We start from the raw sequence: 22375 nt of genomic DNA, 5'->3' as shown, positions 1-22375 counted from the left end.
AAAACATTTTTTTATTGTGGACGTTTTATGAAAATATCATATTCGCCTAAAGATAAAAAGCTAGTCTCATATATATACTACATTTTAAAACATTTTGTTCCAAATTGACTCTTAATTTTCACGGATTTTCTTTCTTTATGGTAGATTTATTATAAGTCACAAAACTATTATATTTCGGTAATAACTATAAATAATTAAAGTATTGCTATATTTTAGCGACATTTCACATCGTTTTGGTACTTAATTATTATATCTCTTAGGAATTTTACAAAGATAGATATTACTTTCTCCTTTTCTTTTCTAATTTTGAAATACATCACTCGTTAAAACTTTACACGAAAAAAAAAAGTTATACATATGAATCTAAAATAACAAAACATGAACCTGAAAAGAAGTGAAGAATTGATCAATCTCCCCATGGGAACATTAAAAAAAACTTGGAAAGGGTTCTAATCAAGATTAGCAATATTGTCAAAAAACATAATGTCTTCCGATGAAAATGGAGGAAATTGACTAGCCCAAAATGGGTCATCATCCACAGAAAAATCATTAATATCACATTCTTGGTTCATGATATGGTCTATGGCTTCGTCCTCCATGGTAATTGCTTGTTCGTCAATTGTTGCGAGTTGAGGCATAACCGATTCAGATACAACTTGGTCGAATTTTATCATTTCAGAACCATATGTATCATCATGAACTGCAACAGCTTTACACACATGTTTTCCCAAATAAGTAGTTCTGTACACTGGAGGGTTATCTTGGATCATCTGCACCCGCTTTCTAGCATTGCAGTTTTGGTCTTTTGCATAGGTACACCGATAGTAACACCTGTGAATATAGCACTTTTATTTACATGTATTTCAAAGAATAAAGAAGAGAATTTACTTTCTTTTTGTAAGAACAGAGAACTTGCTCTGTTTTTCTAGGTAACCTAATTGACTAACCTTTGGTACGGTGAGGTTTTGATAGTTTTTTGTCCATATTTCCTCCAGGTGAAGCCGTCATCGGGGCGTGGAGTCGGGGATTCGTCTCTGTAATACTCTAAATCTTCTGCTCCATAATATTTTCTACAATGATGTATTGGAGAAATGCTTAAAAATATAGAAGACATAATTGCATATCAAAAATTATACGAGACATAAAAGTAACATGAAAAAACAATTGCTATTTAACTTTATTTTGAGTTAGCTAGAAACTCATGAACTTTGTTCGTAACATATGCAATGAGTGTTTAGCTTTTTGTTGGTAACTTACTTCTTTGATGATCTCTGAAGAACATGACTTGTCATGTTTTGAAGAGAAGACTCATTGTGTGGTAGAAGACTAGGCGGGTCCACAAAAGAGAGAGCAAGTGAGAAAGAATTGAGTATGGTGTAGATGAGCGGCTCTGTTGAATCTGAGCTTAACTTGTGGTTTTCGAGGAGCCTCTTGAGACTGTTAGCGCATCCTTGGCCACGGAGGAGTGCTGCCACAGCTGTTTGATCGATGTTGGAGAACATTTTTTTGTGTTTGAAGTTGGTTAGTTTGATTAATAAGAGATATTGAAGGCTTTGAAAGAATGAGAGACGGTGAATAATTTGAAGGCCTTTTTATAGGCACTATATATATTCTTTTGACTGAAGAAACTTCCGTATTTAATAAGATAAATATTTAAACTAATGTATTTCTCGTTTTTTACATTATTATCATTTTTTATCTTAGACGAAAGAAAGAAGAAAAAATTTCTTAGAAAGTGTTAACAGTTGGATTTGATTTTGGATGTATTTTGATTAGTAAGACTAAGGTTTTCTAAAATAATCAAGAAAAAGAAAGCAGCCTAAAATCTAAGATATATTTGTATATTAAGTATGTATTATATAGATGCTGTGGTGGCAATCATTTTTGACAATTATGATCGACGATATGAGTGAACATGCTTACTGTGTATTTGATATCTTATTTAACTTGTTTTGGTTCATAACTGGTTTACTGTGTATATAATATACTTAACTTCAAGGTTTGGTGGGTTCATTAATTAAATTTAATATTCTTCTTTTGTTTTTTCCCTAATGAGTTGGAATATTGAAATCCCCATGAAATTGGATATAAAGGATGTGATGTCAACTAAACTATCTATGTCTCTTTCAAAAATGTACTTTTACATTTCTATATCACCTGTTTTACGTTAATATTGTATATGATCACACGTCTTCAAACTCTTCCTCTTACCCATTAACCATATTATATTCTATTCATATAAAATTCACAAAATCTCAAACTTTGTTTTCTTATATCCTGTCGAATCCAAAGTAAATTCTGCAATTTAAGGTAACAAATTAACATTCTTGTTTAGGGAAAATCCCGAAACAAAATGGAAAATTGATTGTTCAAATAAAGAAGAATCTAAATATTATTATGATAAAATATAAATAGGTTCAGTAAGAATATTTGCAGTAGTACAGTTAGGAGTGTTAAAATGGGTAACCCAACTCAACTCAACTCATAATCAAATGAGTTTAGAATTAAATGAGTTATGGGTTGACCCAACTCATTTAACTAAATGGGTTGAGTCAACCCATAACTCATTTAATTTAATGGGTTGAGTTATTAAATGGGTTAATCCATTTAAGTAATAATTTAATTAATTATTATTATAAAAAAATAATAAATAATTATCACGATTAATTCATTATCATCAAACTTAAGATATTTACGGATTCCACTTTTTACAGGTTTACGTTTTTTGTACCGAAAATCACGGATTTACGTTTTTGGCGGGAAAATTATAGGTTTTTACGTTTTTGGCCGGAAAATGATGGATTTATGTTTTGGACGAAAAAATAACGGATTTACGTTTTTGGCGGAAAAATCTCGGGTTTACGTTTTTGGCGGGAAAATCACGGGTTTACGTTTTTGGCGGGAAAATCACGGGTTTGCGTTTTTGGCGGAAAAATTACGGATTTACGTTTTTGGCGGGAAAATCACGGGGTTACATTTTTGGCGGGAAAATTACGGGTTTACGTTTTTGGCGGGAAAATTATGGATTTACGTTTTTGGCGGGAAAATCACAGGTTTACGTTTTTGGCGGGAAAATCACGGGTTTATGTTTTTTGGTGGAAAAATTACGAGTTTATTTTTTCTCAATTGCATCGCTTGTATATTTAAGAAATTTGGAAAAATATTAATTTTATTAAATTGGTTTAGATGTGTTGGTTAAACTTAAATTGGCATTGGTTTAGAGATTTTAGTTGGTTTAATTCAATTTTACAAAATTTGATGGGTTAATTGGGTAAACCATTGAAACCATTAACCATTACAACCCAACTCATTTTACTCATCAAACCAATTGACTCATCAACCCATCTGACCCATCAACTCATTTAAGTCAAAATTTTCAACTCATTAGGGTTCATGGGTTGAGTTGAGTTGAATTAACCCATGAATTTTGACCGATTTTGACATCCCTAAATACAGTCGATGTGGATGTTTGTAATCTATAACATTTGGTTTGATTAATTTATCCAAATACATTCGTAGATGCAACTGTGCAAGCTCTAGAAACAAACGCAGAGCAAATCTTTGAACACTAGCTAAAAGTCAAACTATTAGTATCATTTGGTTTGATTACAATAAAAAATAAATTACAACGTCATTACTTGTACGTCACCGTGATGTGGACTGAGTCATTACTTGTACGTCAACGTCAACGTCATTACTTGTACGTCAACGTCATTTCATTGAGCACGTGAAGAAAGAAGGAGAACACGTGTGTTTTTTTTCTTCAAACACGTGTAAGAAACCAAACTCAAAGTATTTGGACTGAGTCAATTAATGTTTCTTACAACTCCATAATGTAAAGTTTTCTTCGTCACCCAAATCCGGAACTCTGCCGACTTCGAATATTCTCGATTGTTCCACTTTCTGCAAGCCATTCTTCATACTTTATTTCCATAAATATCATCAAATAATGTTTTTTTTTTTTTTTTTTTTTTTTTTTGTATACGTACCACCACTTTCCACCCAAACTTTTGACTGTTTGACAAAGAAATTGAGGGGTTTTATTGATAATAATACGTGTTGATGTGTTTTTAATCAACACGTTTTTGATTTAATTTTTCAAGTTAGGTTTTTTCTTTTTCTTTTTTTATTTAAACTAGTTTTATCAATTGCTAGTTATGATTTATGAAGGTAAGTTGGGAAATTTCTATCTAAAATACTTGTAATTTTAAATTAGAGGAATTTTTCCAAAGCCTCCAACACCCTTCTGTTATTCCATATGGTATAGTCTATAAATTAGTTTCTTATTTTAAAAAAACAATGTCAAACATTTATAAGAACATAACTTTAGTTACTCTATATACTAATTGAATTTAAAAATATATAAGTTTTTGTCAGAAACACACTATGTTCAAAGATTAAACGAATACAGCCTAACGAATAAATTAGTTTTGTTAACTATCTAATAAATAATATAAGTGCTAACGAAGAAGAAAAAAATAAGTTTTGCTGACGAACATCGTTTTATTATTCTGTTCTTGAGGTTGGTCGTTGGTGTGTATGTGTAAAGGCGAATTCAAGAAAAGTATCGTCACCTACTACTCACTTCATTCCAAAATAACAAATGTAATTAAAATTTACATTTTGTTGAATATTAGTGGTGCAGATAAATTAGGAAGTACACCGTTACTTTTTACACTACTTATTTAAAACATACTATATATTAGTGACCAAGAAAAACATTTGGAACTTATTAAAATTGAGAGAAGGTAGAATAAGATATGATATAAGAAAATGGTAGATTTTTTTTTTTTCTTTTTTTGATAACTGTAATAAGAAATTCTCGGGCCGAAAAAATGATAGATTCTATTACTGTTTTCGACTCTTTCTTCATCCCTTCGACATGTTTTGATGTAAGAACAAGTTTCTTTTTTTTTTCATAATTTACCAAGAATAATCACTCGGCCTTTAAAAACGTACATGTAAGTTCTCAACAAAAAGATAGAGAAGACTTGAATATATAAACTGGTCATATTGATATTGGCCTAGCTAAAGTTCTTCCAGCTATTGCTCAAGCAATCGAAATTGTCCACAGAAGTGATGATGATACAAAATAATTGGACCAAATAAATTGCATTAGTAATCGCATGATAGTCATAAATCAAATTAAAAATACTTCACATTGCTCAAGCAAATTTAACTTCTTTTTTACCCAAAACATTGAAGTATTAGGTGATAAACGAATCATTTCTTATCTATTTCACTCGTTTTATGAATCTACAATTAAGGGAACTCTCAAAACTTGTATAGATATTACGTCTTCTTTCTTTATTTTTGAATAAACGCAAAAGTACATGACTGATAAAACTTACACAAAAAGACACTGTAAATTTAATGCATGTAAATCTAAATTACAAAACATAAACTTGAAAAGAAGTGCAGAATCAATCAATATCCACCATGACAACATAAAAAGCTTGATAGATTTGTTGTTCAAAACCTGGATAAGGTTCTAATCAAAAGCAGAAATGTTTTCCAAGAACATTGTGTCACTCGATGGAAACGGGGGAAATTGACTAGCCCAAAATGGGTCATCATCCACCAAATAATCATTAATATCACATTCTTGGTTCATGATATGTTCTGCGGAGTTTTCCTCCACGGTAATTACTTGGTGGTCAATTGTTGTGAGCTGCGGCATAATCGGTTCAGGAACAACTTGGTCGAATCGAATCATCGTGGAACTATATGTATCATCATGAACTGCAAAAGCTTTACACACATGTTTTCCCAAGTAAGTGGTTCTGTACACTGGAGGGTTGTCTTTGATCTTCTGCACCCGCTTTGTAGCATTGCAGTTTTGGTCTTTTGCATAGGTACACCGATAGTAACACCTGTAAATATAGCACTTTTATATCTATCGCTGCTTAAAATAAATAAATAGCCGGTACTCTATTTACATGTCTTTCATAAAACAGAGCATTGGCTCTGTTTTTCTAATTTACCTAATTGACTAACCTTTTGTGCGCTGAGGCTTTAATGGTTTTTTGTCCATATTTCCTCCAGGTGAAGCCATCATTGGGGCACATAGTCCGGGAATCGTGATTGTAATTCACTAAACCTTCTGCTACACAAAGTTTTCTGCGATGTTGTACTCTAGGAATTATCAAGAATATAGGAGACACTTGAATCGAAGGTTATAGAAGATATGATAAAGTAACATAAAAAAAAAAACATGTGCGACTTCACTTGATTTTGAACTTATGAAAATTTGCATACGACATATACAATTTGAGTTTAGAATTTTGTTGGTAACTTACTGCTTAGATGATCTCCGGGACATATGACTTGCCATGTTATGAGAAGAGGATTCATGGTATGGTGGATGATTAGGAGAATCCATAAAAGACAGAGCAAGTGAGAAAGAATCGAGAATGGTGTGGATGAGTGGTTCTGTTGAAACTGAGCTTATTTCGCCGTTTTCAAGGAGAATCTTGAGGTTGTTAGCGCATCCTTGGCCACGGAGGAGTGCTTCCATAGCCTTGTGATCAATGTTGGAAACCATTTCTTGTGTTTGAGTTTGAGGTATGTATTTGGTTTGAGCATTAATTTTTCCTTCAGTCTCGTTATGTCTTTATAAGACAAATATTCTTGTCGACATTTGATTTTCGGTCTTACGTTTTTAACTTTATTATGTGGCAAAACCACAATTTTTCTGTCTTGACCAAGTGAGAGGATTCTTTTCGAAACCAAAGAAACCCGCCGACTTGGTCCCACCAATCCCCGCAGAGATATAATTATTGATATTTCACAAGTCCATAAAGAACACACGACGGACTTACACTTGAACACCATATAATAATCACATACTAGTTGACAAAATATACATATTTTTAAAAGAGCTCTAAAGATGTGTACATCAATTTTTAATCTACACACTAAATTTGATCTCAATACTCAATATGCATTGATTCATATGAGTATTTCATCCAAGGTTTATTACATCTTAGAAGATCTTGAAAAAACAAGATAATATATTTATGAGGTTTCATTGAATTTTCTTACCATTTTAATTCGAAAATATGAATTGAACGTGTACCTATTGTTAGTTTACGTTTTCTACAGTTTTGTACCTTCTACACGATTTTTCGAAACACTGTTTTGTACCTTCTACACGATTTTCTCGAAAAACTGTTTTGTACCTTCTACACGATTTTTTCGAAAGATAGATAAGTCTGTGCATCTTTGAATATATATTATATATAAACCACACTTGTTGATTGTTGTAGTCCCGTTACACATTAAAGACTTTTTTGTTTTCTTTTGGTTAAAAGACATCGACATGTTGATTAAATCCTTGTCGACATGATGTCATTTGATCTTCCTTTTCTTTAGTGCTGACGAAATAATTTGTTAAAAGAAGGAAAAAATATATTAGAATCAACTAAAATAGGCAAATGATAAGTGTTACCAAATATTTGACTTATCGTCACTCGTTAAATGTGATGATGATAAACGAAATTCAATTGTGTAGATGTAAAAAAAAAAAAAAAACGAAACTACACTGTGTGTGTATAGCATTATAGGTGCCGTGACTCATTCATTAGAGAATATACTAATATGTATATAGCCAATATTTTATATTTAATTAATGATTTTTTGTTTAGTTTATTTTTATTAATGATTATGTATTGATTGTATTGTTTTTTATTTTTCGTCTCGTTTCGTGCAGTGCATGTCTACAATATGATTATTTAGTTTTTCTTTTATGTTTTCAACCAACTTAAATGTATCATTATTTCTTTCATGTTCGATGATTTCATTGTTTATCATAATTCATCAGATAGGTGGAGCTAATGAAGAAGAAAAACTTTATTTTTTGCTCACGAAAACATTCTGTTTAGTTATTCCGTTCTTGAAAATTGGTATGTAAATGCAGATTCAAGAAAAGTATCATCTACTTACTTAATTCCAAAATGATAAATTCAATTAAATATATAATCTGTTGAATATTGGTGTAGATAAATTAGAAAATACATGGGTCTATTAATGAATAAATAAATAAAAGTGTAAAATACAGAAAATATGATTCTTTAATACACTAAAATATAATTTGTGTTATATATGTATCAGTTTGGTAACTGGTAAGAACTGGTGCATAAAACCACTAGTTTACGAACGTCAAACGTTACATTAATGAATCTGGCTTTTTCTTTTTGGTTCTCTTTCTCGAGAGACAATCTAATTGTATTGTTAAATTGCTTTTCCAATCATTAATAAAATAACATAGTTTTTGTTTGTTAGCTTTTTTTAATACGTAGTATACACAAAATTCACGAATATACGCATATAATCATTATATATATATATAGATCGTGTAGCTTTCATCGTGTTTAACAACTGTACAGCTATAATAGAATACGACTTTCAAGTGTACAGTGTATATATCATATATACGATCGTATATACCGTATTTTAGAACACTAGTTTTACATAGTACCAAAGTAGTAGTGACTCAAATATACAGAAATAAACCATTACTTAGAATATCTAAACACATGTATATAGCTAGCAATAGAATTTACAAAAGTATACAAAATCAACCAGACTCATGTGGAATTTTTCCAACAAAGGCACGTGCTCTGCACATGGCTACCAACGGAATAGCTCTAGGCATTGTGAGTCCACCACCTTCAGTCATATCCACCTCCTCTTCTCCAATCCTCTCCCATTCAAAACATTGAATCAAAGACCCGAGACTCAAGCTCACTAGCCGTCGAGCCAGTCCGGAACCAGGACACGCTCTTCTTCCTAACCCGAACGTCAATAACTTATGCGTCTCTCCTTCTTTCTCAAACCTCTCTGGCTTGAAACTCGCGGGATCATCCCATAGCCTAGGATCTCTATGTATAGCCCAGACGTTCACCAATAACATCGTGCCACACGGCATATCGTAACCCCCTACTTTACAATCTTCTGATGAGATGTGTGGGACTAACAAGGGCCCAGCGGGATACAAGCGCAACGTTTCAGAGACAATGTTCTGAAGATAAGGAAGGTTTGGAATGTCTGATTCTTCCAAAAGCCTGTCCAAGCCAATTTGATTGTCGATTTCATCTCTCACCTTTTTTAGTACTTCAGGATTGTTCAAAAGGCTTGATAATGCCCATTCCAATGTTACCGCTGATGTATCAGTCCCCGCAAGTATAAGAGACTGCACATTGCACACATACACGAAATAAACCAAATGTGACCATTAACTTAAATGCTCTTAGGGGATTACTTACAAGCATGGTTCCTTTAATGGTATGGTCTGTGTAGTACTCAGGTTGGGATACTTGCAAAGAAAGCAAGTGATCAATCATCGTGTTCTCCTTCTTCTCCTTTGCCACACGTTTCTCATCAACCAATCTTTGGAAAAACTCATCAAGCCTAGCAGCAATCTTCTTTACCCGCCTCTCGAAATCTGTAATCCATCGCAACATCGGTAAATGATCAGCCGCATGTCCTGCACCAAAACAACTCATCGCCTCTGCGATAAGCTGCCGCACACGTTTAGCCTCAGGATCATCCTCTGCACCATCTCCATAGTAACATTTTCCCGTCACCATTCTAATAATGTTGTTGAATGCTAAGTTAGATAACATTGAATTCATCTCAACCTTTGCAAATTCCTGCAAATTCAGTGACACAACTCAAAAAAACTTTTACCGATAAACAGAGACTGAACTAGAGATTACTATTATTATGTCAACCAATAAACAATTTCTTCATCATAATTCATAAATTTGTAGCTGGTTACACATTATCCTAAAATATAGTAATTTAAGTATTTAACTCAATTATAAGTGAAGATTTCTAAATTAGTGATTATGGCCTAAATAAATATACATATCCTAGTTGTACAAATTATCCTAAATTGGTAATTTAGCCTAATTACAAATGAAGTATTCTAAATTAGTGATTAAGGCCTAACCTTATCCTATACTAATGATGATTATGGCCTAACTTTTTATCCTAAATTAATGATTAAGGACTAAATTTATCCTAAATTAATGATTAAGTCCCTAAATTTATATCCTAAATTAGTAATTAAGCTCACTTACGAGTGAAGCGTTTGGAGACCGAGAGAGACGAGCGATAAGTCGCCGGATCTCGTCGCGGCGGATAGTGTAAAAGCTATTAAGCCGATGATTGGAGAAAATCTCGACGGCGCCAATACGTCGGAGATTCCTCCAATGCTCACTATACGGAGCTGATACCATAGATGCGTAATTGTACGAGATATGTTAAGAAGCAATTGACTTTGGACGGTTCGCGAGAACGACGTCGTTTTTCGTGAAGCATTCTTCGACGATTGAGTGTGAAGAGACTACGAAAACGAGTTTGTTTCCTAGACGAAGGGAGAAGATCGGAGAATCGTTTAGTGATTTAGAGATGGTGAGGAAAAGACGGTGGAGCGGTGGTTTGAGAAGGCGGAGGTGGCCGATGATTGGAAGTGAGAACGGTGGAGATGGTGGGAGGTTTGGTTTTGGTTTGAGTTTTTTGATGAGGAATGTGAGAGTGATGAGGGTTAGGATTAGGATTGTGATGAGAATTAGGGTTTGAGTTTCGTCTTCCATTGTTGTTGATTTGATTTTCTTCTTCACTTTGAATTTTGGGATTTTTATAGATGTGGTTCAGAATTTGCTTGCACTATTTTGTAAACGTGGATTTTGAAAACATCACAAAAATTTGAAAACTTAATTATAGAAAGAGTTTAGCTCAAGTCATCAAACAAAGTCACATACTCACATGGGAATAAATTACAAGCGTTAGATGAATAGACTACCACATTGGTTGTCTTGACAATAAAAGATCGAAACTATTAAATGACTCAATCAATAACATCGAACTCTCAAGCCTTCTAGAGCCAGACGAATGACCAAACTTTCCGACATCAAGAGGTATGACACATAGCTGAAACCTTCAATTATTATAGCTTTTGATATGTTTAAAAATTAGTTCAAAAGTAACTACGGTTTATTCATAAAATCATGTTTTGTTTGTTTTGACATATGTACAAAATTACAATGGAGTTTTCTAACAGCGTTTACAAAGGTATTCAATATTATAAAGCAAAAGTTCAATTTTGTTTTTAATGCATTCTATTATAATTTTCTGTGATTGCAATAAATTAAAATAATTGAATACAATTATCGTAATAAACTAATAATATGTAGACAAAATTATAAAAAAAAAAAAAAAAACTACCCTGTATGGAACTCAAAACACCTAGGCAGCTTTCCTAGCATCAATTACCAAATAAGTCAATACTAAAATTAACTTAATTGTACCCATATATTCATATTTAATTTTCTATAAATTATAACTATAGGGTACGTACAATGTTGACGTAGATTATAAAGATGAAAAAATATCATTGTCATAAACATTATTTAGTTTTATTCCAAAAATGTTGGAACACTGGTGGTGGATTTTGATTTCTTGTAAGGTAAATTCCAGCTTTTCTGGCAATCCACTGACGTGAAGCACCACATCGACGAACATTGGCCATTCTGTATCCAATAAATTCTGAATAATATCGCATGTATAAGTCGTGTTTCAAAACACAAGTCCATCTTGTCCTTTTTCCTATCTTATCTGCGAAACGAATTTTTTTTATTTCATTGAACTGTAAATTTTTGACATTTAAATTGTTGTCTCTTGAGTGACAATGCTATTGTAGAACCAAACCGGGACCAAGCTCGTTCGTAATTAGAATATAGTTTGACGGACATGGAAACATTTCAAATTCTACATTCAATCCGAAATACGTCGCAACTACAAACATGAAAATTATATTCATTTTTCGAGTAATTTGAAACTGATGGACATCAATAGTACAATATATATAGTTTTTTGTGTGGTTAGTATTTTCTTATGGCCATAACTAAAATTAGTTAAATTGAAACACAGACATGAATTAATAATAGATAGTGTCGAAAAGTATCGTTGACCAATAAAATTAAACTAAATGAATTCAACCTTACAAATTATAGGTGATCCACAAACACCTAACAAAAACTAAAAAGTTTAAGCTATAACAAAAATCTTGCAAGTGTTATGAATAATCATATATGTTAAATCGATGCCCATTGGGTGCAAACAAAAAAAATTTAAAATATTGTTTGATATGAAATTGTTATTACTTATGGTGAAGTGTATAAAATTAAAATCAAGTTTATTATGATGAAATAAATAGTTAAACTGTATTGCAGAATTGAATGTATAAGATAGAAATTTGTTTTTTTTCTTTTCTTCTAAATACTAAATTAAATATAGAAAAAGTGTTTGAGTTACTATTTAGAAATTCAAATATCATCAATAAGATTGAGTGTGTATAATTAAAATGTAGAATAGATATAAAATAGAATGCATAAATTTGTTTAAAACAAAATTATTTAATTAAATATTAAAAATGTATAGATTACTTATTTACTATTCAAAATTCAAAAAATATCAATAAAATTTTATATTTATATCTTACATGGGCCTTATATAGTTCAAAAATAAAACATAGATTTAGATTCAACAAAACTGATTTTAGAAACAAACATCGAGATATTGAATAAATTAAGGACTGCTACACATAAATTTTGAAACTAGTCATGTGTTTTGTGACAAATGAATAATGGGCCTCTCGTTAAAGCCCGATTAAAATAAAAGTGAATTGGAAATTTGACTTTTGTCAAACACGGTAAAAAATTGTCCAACCCTAAACAATTATTCGTCGGATCCGTTTTGGCTTCCTCTGCTCTCACCAGTCTTCTGCTTCAATTTCGATGGCAACCATTGTAGCTGTAAGTAACAGTATAGTTTTTTAATCCAGGAGAAAGTGTAAATCTTCCTTCCTGTTTCATGACTGTTTTTGTTGAATGATGTTGACAGAGTAAAGAATTCACCGGAAATCCAAGACGCCAACTCGCTAAGCTCTTCGATGTGTCGCTTAAGTTAACGGTTCCTGATGAACCTAATGTTGAGCCCTTGATCGAGCCTGGCAAATTTGGAGATTACCAATGGTGCTCACTCTTCCAACTTAAACTACCAATTAAGTTGTTTTCTGTTTGTGTAATTCATCATATTGTTTGTCTGCAGTAACAATGCAATGGGACTATGGTCTCTAATTAAAGGAAAGGGTACGCAGTTCCGTGGTCCTCCCGCTGTTGGACAGGTTTGTTGGTTGGTTTAGTCTTTAGAATTTCATTGCTTTTATCTCTTTTAAGTTTTAACTCATTCTGTTTCATTTTTTTCATGTAGGCTCTTATTCAGAGTCTCCCTACTTCTGAGATGGTGGAATCATGCTCTATAGCTGGTCCTGGATTTGTTAATGTTGTACTATCATCTAAGTGGATGGCTAAGGTATAGTCATGTTCTAGTTCTTGTGTTAATAATTTTGTGTTTGTCATAATTGTTTTCTAATCTATCTGCAGAGTATTGAAAATATGCTTGTTGATGGGATTGATACATGGGCACCTACTCTTTCGGTTAAGAGAGCTGTAGTTGATTTTTCCTCTCCCAACATTGCTAAAGAAATGCATGTTGGTCATCTTAGATCAACTATCATTGGTGACACTCTAGCTCGCATGCTCGAGTACTCAAAGGTTGAAGTTCTTCGCAGAAACCATGTTGGTGACTGGGGAACACAGGTAGGTAGCTACTTTTCTGCCTTTCAAATGATTACGTAACCAAGTTTTGCTTATTGTATTCATTGAAGTAAAAAGCTGCGTTTGTTATGCAGTTTGGGATGCTAATTGAGTTTCTCTTTGAGAAATTTCCTGATACAGAGAGTGTGACCGAGACAGCTATTGGAGATCTTCAGGTCAGCTGTCTTGTTTCATATGGCCTCTCAAGCTTTACAGTTCTTCTGATGTACCAAAAGTTTCATTATATGCTTTATGTTAAGAACCAATGCAATTTAGTTTCTAACTTTTTGATGTTCTCTGATAGGTGTTTTACAGAGAATCAAAATTGAAATTTGATTTGAATCCTGAGTTTAAGGAAAAAGCACAACAGGCTGTGGTCCGTCTTCAGGTAAATAACATTTTTTTTCAATACTGAATCACTGGTGCATTCTTCTATTTCACAGTGTCTCAATATGCACCTACTTGTCTATTTTTTTCTTCGGTACAGGGTGGAGATCCTGTTTACCGCCAGGCATGGGCTAAGATTTGCGAAATCAGCCGAAACGAGTTTGCCAAGGTTTACAAACGCCTTCGAATCGAGCTTGAAGAAAAGGTAAAGGAATAACTGGGACGTATACTAAATTATTTGAGATATACATGAATGGGTAATGGAAACTACATTGTTTTATGACAGGGAGAAAGCTTTTACAACCCTTATATCGCTAACGTAATTGAGGAATTGAGCAGCAAGGGGTTAGTTGAAGAAAGTAAAGGTGCTCGTGTGATATTCATTGAAGGCTTTAAAATCCCACTCATTGTTGTAAAGAGTGATGGTGGTTTTAACTATGCCTCAACTGATCTAACTGCTCTTTGGTGGGTTATCTTTATGTTAATCTGGAGTTTAGTAGCAATCTTTGGCAAATGCATCTCATATATTATTGGCTTGGCCCAGGTATCGGCTTAATGAAGAGAAAGCTGAGTGGATTATATATGTGACCGACGTTGGCCAGCAGCAGCATTTTGATATGTTCTTCAAAGTAGGTTTTGATAAATATTTTCATTGTTTTTCACGTCTTGTGAAATGTTGTCTTAGTTGAAACTCAGTCGTAACTGTTGTTTTTCCTGTAGGCTGCCAGAAAAGCAGGATGGCTTCCAGACGATGATAAAACTTACCCTAGAGTTAGCCATGTTGGTTTTGGTCTTGTCCTTGGAGATGATAACAAGCGATTTAGAACTCGGGCAGCAGAGGTAGTCCGCCTAGCTGATTTGCTAGATGAGGCCAAGGATCGCAGTAAAGCTGCCCTTATTGAGCGCGGTATGGTATCCAACTTTGTGTCAGCACTCTCTCAATTGCTGAACTATTCATTGTTCAGTTATTATTTGGTCTTATTCATCCCCGTATATGTTGTTTCTCTGTTTAGGTAAGGACAAAGAATGGTCACCCGAGGAGCTGGACCAAATAGCTGAGGCAGTTGGATATGGTGCCCTGAAGTAAGTATTCATATCTCTCTATTCTACTGCTGGTGATAGTGAATTCTATTTAGTATCTTCTGGTTTTCAATGACTTTTGCAATGAGGCTGCACAAATGTGATAAATGACTTTTGTTTAATTTTCTTTCAAGGTATGCTGACCTGAAGACCAACAGAATTACGGGTTATACTTTTAGCTTTGATCAAATGCTTAATGACAAGGTACTTGAACTTTGGAGCTAGTCTACATATTTTGCATTATGGAGTCATCTACACATGCTTATTGAATATTTTGATCATATAGGGAGATACAGCCGTTTACCTTCTCTACGCCCATGCTCGGATCTGCTCAATCATCAGAAAGTCTGGAAAAGACATAGATGAGCTAAAAAAGGTATTTTAGCAGCATGAACTCAATCACCTACAAAGTTTGTGTAATGCGCTAACACTTTTCTTATTGCAGACAGGAAAGATAGCGTTGGATCATGCAGCCGAACGGGCACTAGGGCTTCACCTGCTTCAGTTTGCTGAGGTAAAACATATACTCATTAGATTGTACGTTGATATTCTTGGTAACAAGAAGATGAACAGTTGTTGTGAACGATTTACTTGCAGACGGTGGAGGAAGCGTGCACCACATTGTTACCGAATGTGCTTTGCAAGTACCTTTACTACTTATCCGAAGAGTTCACCAAATTTTACTCCAATTGTCAGGTGAGCATTCTCTATTTATACCGATGATTAGACTGTAATCAAACAAACCCCACCATTGTTCTCATCTTTCTCTTTACAGGTGAATGGTTCGGCCGAGGAGACGAGCCGTCTCTTACTTTGCGAAGCAACGGCTATAGTCATGCGGAAATGCTTCCACCTTCTTGGAATCACCCCTGTTTACAAGCTTTGATGCTTGACAATGAACCTAACCAAAGGCATTAGGATTTGTTTTCTGTTTCGACAAATTTTTTACTTGAACCTTTGAACACTGTTTTGGTTCATAAGATGCTAATTTATTACTGAGAAAAATTCAATTCCGAGGTGAAAAAAAATCACAAATTCCAAAATCTGAAAAGTGAAAAGTGAAAACCAAAGTGATTAGTCCAAATAAGTTATGAAAAATTGCTAAACCGAATTAAAAATTCACTTCGATTTGGTTATGTCTGTTTTTCCGGTTCAATTCGGTTCTGACCGGTTTAAATCAGCAACATTATCATCTCCGTCTCGTCGTCTCTGTTCCAAAATCCAAAGGAAGCTTCGAAACCATTGAAGCAGCAGCAATGATACTACGTCGTTTCATCTGCTACAACGCTTCTTCAACTGTTTCATCTATAGCTCCATCACCGAAGAAGAAGCCTCTCATCTTCTTAGGCTCTCCTCAGGTTAAAAGACTTTTTAACATCTTCATGGGTTTAGGGTTTAAGCTTAATCTAATCCCCTCCCTCGAAATTAGGTCTCCGTGAGTGTGCTTGAAGCTCTTTTCAATGCATCTAATGCTCCAAACTCTTCCTTCGAGGTATATAGTCTGAAACTGAGATTAGAAATTTTCTCCATTTTCGAGTTTCTCGGTCTCTTCATTGGATTAACTTCGAAAATTGGAAATCTGATTATGATTCTTTGTAAATGTGGAACAAGGTTGCTTTTTGGACATTGTGAAACTGATTTTTGTTAACCATTTTGATTCTGAATTAAGATAATGAGAAATGTAGTGAAGATCTTTGGGCACTTTTGTTTGACATTTTTAGCGTTTTTAATCTTTTGTTTTGTTCGTTATTTCGATTCTTTTGTCGTGTCTAAGTCCGTTCGTGTCTTTTTGGTCGCGGTTCGAGTCGTGTTTAAGTCGGCTTTGTTTCTAGGTTGCAGGTATTGTTACACAGCCTCCATCAAGGAGAGATAGGGGTAAAAAAGTGTTGCCTTCACCAGTAGCGCAATACGCTCTTGATAAAGGCTTACCTTCTGATCTCATTTTCTCCCCTGAGAAGGCAGGAGATGTAAGAATTCTTGTCTGATTAATATCAAGCTATTGCTTTTGGAAAGATGTGATCTTTTGTTCTTTCTTGTGACGATGACATTGCTATATCTTGTGATTCTTTTATGCAGGAAGCATTTTTATCGGCTTTAAGAGAGTTGCAACCTGAGCTTTGTATTACAGCAGCTTATGGGAATATTTTGCCTACTAAGTTCCTTAAGATTCCGGTACATGGTTAGTTAAAGAATTGGTTGATGGACTTATGGAAACGAATGTAGTTTCTTTATAGTAGATAGCTGCAAATGAGTCTTGTGTTTTGAAGCCAATGTTTAATGTTTTAGGGACAGTGAACATACACCCAAGTTTGCTGCCGCTGTACCGTGGTGCAGCTCCAGTTCAAAGAGCATTACAGGTGCAATTGTTTTTTCAATATGAACTCATTACACTCTTCATGTTATTGCTTAGCTTCTTACTTACTACATTGCTAAGACTGTTGCTTCAAGTGTGCACAATAACACTTGGTGTTTGCACTAGGATGGTGTCCCGGAAACAGGAGTATCATTAGCATTTACTGTGCGTAAGTTAGATGCAGGGCCAGTGATTGCCTCTAAGAGGTTCCAAGTGGATGATCTAATAAAGGTATTCACTTTATCCCTCGATGTAGATAGTTATCTTATTATATTTTCTGGATCTTAATGACCTCTGTTTGAATCATTTGCAGGCACCAGAACTACTCTCGTTCCTATTTTCTGAAGGTGATATAGTAATTCTTGTACTTATGATATTCGATAGAACTTTTAAACATAATTGGGTTCTATGATTAGGATCTAAGCGAAAAAAACGTTTTTAGGTTCTAATCTTCTTATCCGTGAACTTCCCTCGATATTTGATGGGTCCGCAAAATCAAAAGCAGCTCCCCAAGATGATTCTAAAGCTACCTTAGCTCCAAAGGTATCTGTTGCGTGTCTTGTATCATCCAAAATAGGGCATGAAAATTATTAGGCGATGCTGCTATATTGCTTCCTGTATGAGATATTGAGATATAACAATCTGATTCGAAATTTGGTTCTTATGTGACTGAAATGATTCAATTGATGCACAGATAGCTCCAGATGAGGCTTGGCTCTCTTTTGACCAGGAAGCTTTTGTTCTACATAACAAGGTAAAGAAACCTTCATATTTACACTTGGTCTAAAATCATAAATGTAAATAGTAAATTTGCCTTTCAGGTTCGTGCATTTGCAGGATGGCCGGGAACACGAGCAAAAGTTGTAGTCCTTGATGAGAAAAGCGGTCAGCAAAATGTGCTAGAGCTTAAAATTATGTCCACTCGAGTATGCAAAGATCTGGAAATTCAGGATAGTGAACAAGATTATGTAACTTTCAAGAAAGGTTCACTAATATTTCCCTGCAGAGGAGGTACAGCTTTAGAGGTAAAGTGATAGGCGAAACACTGCCACTAAACTCTAAATCAACCAAGTTACAGACCCACTCACAGTATTGATACAAAAAGCAGATGTTGTGATGTGGTAATCAGACATTAATCTACTATTTATAAAGCTCATATTTGGTGTTGCTGATTCAGGTACTGGAAGTCCAGCTTCCTGGTAAGAAAGCCATCAACGCAGCTGCTTTTTGGAATGGCTTGAGAGGTCAAAAGCTGAAGAAGCTATGAAGACAAAGACTGAAACAGGATTAAGCTTTGGTCAGGAAGTTAGAATCAGCAAATTAGTCAAATCAGGTCTAGCCATTTTCAAATTGTTTCTGAATGAAAGGTGCCTAATAAGTTTTGGTCTCATTTTTTTTTGTTCTTCAAAATTTGATTTTGTATGACTAAAATATATTCCACATTCTTTGGTATAATATGATTCTTCTCTATTACTGCCGCATTAGCAGGAAAAAGTAAAATTTCTTTCATCAAATTGGTCTGTTACAAGGAACCTACATCCATAAATTTTGAACAAGAATCTGCTCACAAGTCTTCTTATGCTCCAAACAAAGACCTATCCATATTGCATTAAGTACAATTCACTGTCGCATGCTAGTGGCAACGATATCTAAATGTAAGACACGAAAATAGCGCCTCGATTCTTTGTGAAGAAACTAAATCGACATTAACATCATAGGCAAACATCTGTCGTGCAAGCAAAACTCCCTAAACCGTCAGATAAAATCAACGAATACCTGCATCGATCGATGTCTAAGTGGTTTTATCCATATATTCTCCATGACTTTCATCCAACATCTCAACCACAGGAGCATACTGCATCATGTCAAATTAATGGTATGAGCGAAAGAGAAAGAAACTTAAGACAAAGCCGGAGGCAGATATATTTACCTCATCATCTTCTTCAAAGTAAATCCCGTCAACAGCGCTCTTCTTCTGAAACTCCCATCCTAATCTGTTCTCAAGCAACTCTTTGAACTTCCTTGTCTGCAAAGGTAAATAGAGAAACCTCATGAGACATTGATGAAAAAGGTTGTGAAATACTATGTAGAATTTTTACTTACCCATGACAATAAATCTCCATCAACTACAGACGTCTCTTCCACTAATGCAAAGAAGTCCTGTCATCAAAGCAAAGGGAGTATTCGACTTAAAATCTTCTAGATCATCTAGAATGAGTTACTTAATATGCTAAACGTATATTCAGACAGAGAAAACATGTCTTTGGTCAGAAATACACCTTACAAAGGAAATGCAGAAAGCTATCTGAAGCTAGCCAAGAATCATCAAGAAGCGCATGAATGCCCGTCTCAGGACCACTATTCTCTTTTTGTAGTCCATATTTTAGTTGGTGGTAGATGACTTTGATGAACTGTAACAAATGCACCAGGGAGAGGTAAAAAATGAGTTTCTTTTGTTAAGGTAATAACAAATTAGGATGCTAGAATGTTAATTGGTAAAGCCTGCGTGGTGCCTAAACTATTCAGGAGGGCACATATAGATAGAGAAAGACAAGAAAGTATATGACTAACGTATCATCTATATGCATTCTGAGAAACTAATTGAAATGAAAATAAACTCACCTTTGTAAATAGCTGACTCCTCGTCTGAAAGGGCTGCCATATGTCACATCATGTCAATTATATTAAGATGAAGAAGGAAGTTTGGTATGGAAATTGTAATAACATGATGGGGTTTCTTAATCACATACCGCACTGGTGCAGCCCAGTAAAAGACTAACTATGGACTTCCACTGCATGAACGATTCAAGAGACTGTCCCATCTGCCCAATAATATGACACCTTGATCTTAGAATGGAACAAATCTGAAGGATTCCTATTTGTAACCATGTATAAATATGCACTGTGTGTATGAGCTTCTAATAAGTACATGTTACGGTAGGTAGCACATACCAAAAATGCAACAAATGAAAATTGTAGCTCCCCAAGTAGCAAGTCTTCCGAGTCTTTGTACTCTTTTGACAATACGCTTTCTAGCAATTGAGTCTATACAAAGAAAAATAGAGGAAATGGCTTCACATGAATTTTGAGATTCAAAGTTCAAACATCTACTGAAAATGTAAAGAGGAAGGATCAAGTAAGAGGAGATACCTTGTCAAGATTCATAGAGGTTAGCTCCTGTCCAGACATTCCCTTGTGCTTTATAATCCGAGGAATAGACGTGTAGTAAAACCTATTCCCTTTAGGTTGCTCAGTAGATGATGTCGTAAACTTGCTTTTTTTCATCTGCGTATCAAGTGCTATTTCCATTGCCGTTTTAGGTCCACCTTTTAGAATAGCAGATTCATATGTGACTGTTATTTCTCCTCCAACTGGCTCTGCAAAATTGAACATAAAATTTTTGAACAAGCCAAACTTTACAGTGTTCACTACTCGAGTGAGGGAAAACATTAACAATGTGGTTAAAGAATCCTCCAAATTATAAGGTTCACATACCAAACTTTTCAACAACATCCTTTGTAATGTAGTTAGATAAGTGCCTCCACTCCCCATATTGCTTTAAATTGTATGGGCCAAGATTTTTGTCAAACTCTAAAGACCTGACTGCTTGAGAATATCTCTCTTCCTAGCAACAAAAGAGCAGAATAAATATAAATAAGCCAGCACTAATTCTCAAGCCTACTAACTAATGGCTCATGCAACATGATTTGATTATATTCCTATCTAGCAGGCATTGAACAAATATCACAAAGAGGCAAATCGCTGACCAACATATACGCAACATTGAGAAAATTACTGCACTAGGTTATTAAAAGGACATACCTCTTCTTCAGACACTTTGGTTAACCACTCGTCTTGCTGATTCCATTTGCGTACAATAACCTTGTATATTCAACAAAAGATAGTAAATATATATCTACTTACAATATATACAGTTTCATGGTGCTACTAACAGGATATCACAGAGAGACAAGAACATTACTAAATGTTTTCTCTGTAATAGCGATCTATATAGATAACTACAAACACAAACTATTCAAAGTTGTGATTCCAAACCTGAGAAGGGGCAACATCAACAAAGAAGCCAATGGTGGGTGAAAACTCTCTACCATCCCTGAAGATAAGAAAATGAAAGTCTGCATTATCAGCCAAAGCATATCGATAACCATGGTACGGTTTTTAATGAGTACGACATCACAAATTTAAAAAACCATTTAAAGACTTAAACCTTGTCGATGAACTATAGAATACAAAGTGAATTCCAGGAGGTATCATCTTAATCCCTTTGAAAGCTGGTCCAACTGCGAATATCTGTAACCACAATACAAAACATTGTCGTTATAGGCCAATGAATATGCTCAAGAAATATGTTTCACAATCATACAGAAATCAAAATCCATAGCCAATAAAGAATCTTCAAAAGCTCAAAAACCTCAAATTTTAATCATATTCAAACTCAAAATACACTTTCTTCTCGAGATATTTACTAAACCAAAAAGAAACTATACAAGGAGAATCAGTTCCACATTAAAAAGCTTTAAACTTGGAATAAAGTAACAAACTTTGAAACTGAGAAAAGTTGAAATTCGATAAAAGCTTTAAACTTAGAAGTAGACAAACCTGAGTATCGATTCCGACCAGTGTATATTGAGGAACATCGAGAAATAGAAGTGTAGCTCCATGCTTCACAAGCTCTAGTGCCTTCTCAGAATCCATAGCTTCCTTCTTCTTCGTCTTCACTAATTTAGCGTCGAATTCAATAAAGAACAGCAAAATACAGAGCGGAACAACGAGTAGATTCCAGAAGGCCCAATTTAACAGGCCCATTAACAAACTGGGCCTATAAACCGTGGCCCAAAACACGTGACAACGCGCGATTCACGCGGTTTAC

General features: G+C 34.4%; 6 protein-coding genes and 1 pseudogene across 13 annotated transcripts; 2 read left to right on the top strand and 5 right to left on the bottom strand.

The window, feature by feature from the left end:
* Window positions 1-279: 279 nt before the first annotated feature.
* Window positions 280-1563, bottom strand: WRKY64 (WRKY DNA-binding protein 64). Its single transcript, NM_105327.2, has 3 exons — window positions 1258-1563; window positions 948-1070; window positions 280-831 (listed from the first exon to the last, which is right to left on the bottom strand). The coding sequence occupies exons 1-3, from the start codon at window positions 1500-1502 to the stop codon at window positions 450-452; spliced, it is 750 nt and encodes a 249-aa protein (NP_176829.1). The 5' UTR covers window positions 1503-1563; the 3' UTR covers window positions 280-449.
* Window positions 1564-5420: 3857 nt separating this feature from the next.
* Window positions 5421-6579, bottom strand: WRKY67 (WRKY DNA-binding protein 67; the record flags this gene model as incomplete). Of its 2 annotated transcripts, none has more annotated exons than NM_001124087.2 (3): window positions 5421-5873; window positions 5998-6120; window positions 6300-6579. In NM_001124087.2, 3 exons carry the CDS (start codon window positions 6542-6544, stop codon window positions 5492-5494), a joined length of 750 nt encoding a protein of 249 aa, NP_001117559.1. The 2 variants fall into 2 exon arrangements, with proteins under 2 accessions (NP_001117559.1, NP_564877.1); NM_105326.1 differs by having other exon boundaries at window positions 5492-5873; window positions 5998-6135; window positions 6300-6544.
* Window positions 6580-8397: 1818 nt separating this feature from the next.
* Window positions 8398-10725, bottom strand: AT1G66540 (Cytochrome P450 superfamily protein). Of its 2 annotated transcripts, NM_105325.3 has the most exons (3): window positions 10086-10725; window positions 9267-9653; window positions 8398-9193 (listed from the first exon to the last, which is right to left on the bottom strand). In NM_105325.3, the coding sequence occupies exons 1-3, from the start codon at window positions 10242-10244 to the stop codon at window positions 8579-8581; spliced, it is 1161 nt and encodes a 386-aa protein (NP_176827.2). In that variant the 5' UTR covers window positions 10245-10725; the 3' UTR covers window positions 8398-8578. The 2 variants fall into 2 exon arrangements, with proteins under 2 accessions (NP_176827.2, NP_001117558.1); NM_001124086.1 differs by having other exon boundaries at window positions 8411-9193; window positions 9267-10585.
* Window positions 10726-11413: 688 nt separating this feature from the next.
* Window positions 11414-11827, bottom strand: AT1G66534 (annotated as a pseudogene). The gene has a single exon.
* An 843-nt stretch (window positions 11828-12670) lies between these two features.
* AT1G66530 (Arginyl-tRNA synthetase, class Ic) lies at window positions 12671-16170 on the top strand. Its single transcript, NM_105324.2, has 17 exons — window positions 12671-12821; window positions 12910-13040; window positions 13117-13192; window positions 13279-13380; window positions 13452-13667; window positions 13760-13840; window positions 13969-14052; window positions 14152-14256; window positions 14338-14516; window positions 14596-14680; window positions 14772-14958; window positions 15065-15134; window positions 15266-15335; window positions 15418-15507; window positions 15577-15645; window positions 15729-15827; window positions 15907-16170. The coding sequence occupies exons 1-17, from the start codon at window positions 12804-12806 to the stop codon at window positions 16015-16017; spliced, it is 1773 nt and encodes a 590-aa protein (NP_176826.1). The 5' UTR covers window positions 12671-12803; the 3' UTR covers window positions 16018-16170.
* Window positions 16171-16336: 166 nt separating this feature from the next.
* On the top strand, window positions 16337-18953 carry pde194 (formyltransferase; the record flags this gene model as incomplete). 2 transcript variants are annotated; one of them, NM_105323.3, is made up of 11 exons in its annotated part: window positions 16337-16489; window positions 16561-16623; window positions 16964-17098; window positions 17208-17310; window positions 17418-17488; window positions 17611-17715; window positions 17798-17831; window positions 17927-18027; window positions 18179-18238; window positions 18306-18509; window positions 18662-18953. In NM_105323.3, exons 1-11 carry the CDS (start codon window positions 16388-16390, stop codon window positions 18749-18751), a joined length of 1068 nt encoding a protein of 355 aa, NP_176825.1. In that variant the 5' UTR covers window positions 16337-16387. The 2 variants fall into 2 exon arrangements, with proteins under 2 accessions (NP_176825.1, NP_001321620.1); NM_001334245.1 differs by lacking the exon at window positions 18662-18953 and having other exon boundaries at window positions 18306-18518.
* Window positions 18461-22288, bottom strand: AT1G66510 (AAR2 protein family). Of its 4 annotated transcripts, none has more exons than NM_179519.3 (14): window positions 22105-22288; window positions 21713-21795; window positions 21541-21598; window positions 21307-21366; window positions 20980-21109; window positions 20635-20861; window positions 20437-20529; window positions 20235-20306; window positions 20107-20139; window positions 19764-19895; window positions 19588-19644; window positions 19415-19510; window positions 19261-19339; window positions 18461-18760 (listed from the first exon to the last, which is right to left on the bottom strand). In NM_179519.3, exons 1-13 carry the CDS (start codon window positions 22198-22200, stop codon window positions 19277-19279), a joined length of 1200 nt encoding a protein of 399 aa, NP_849850.1. In that variant the 5' UTR covers window positions 22201-22288; the 3' UTR covers window positions 18461-18760; window positions 19261-19276. The 4 variants fall into 4 exon arrangements, with proteins under 4 accessions (NP_849850.1, NP_564876.1, NP_849851.1 ...); NM_105322.2 differs by lacking the exon at window positions 18461-18760 and adding an exon at window positions 18933-19079 and having other exon boundaries at window positions 22105-22244; NM_179520.1 differs by lacking the exons at window positions 18461-18760; window positions 22105-22288 and adding an exon at window positions 18933-19079 and having other exon boundaries at window positions 21713-21864.
* Window positions 22289-22375: the final 87 nt, after the last annotated feature.

Source organism: Arabidopsis thaliana (assembly GCF_000001735.4).
Source record: "Arabidopsis thaliana chromosome 1 sequence".
Classification (NCBI taxonomy): Eukaryota; Viridiplantae; Streptophyta; class Magnoliopsida; order Brassicales; family Brassicaceae; genus Arabidopsis; species Arabidopsis thaliana.
The sequence above is the reverse complement of the archived record's forward strand: the minus strand, read 5'-3'. Positions and strand labels throughout refer to the sequence as shown.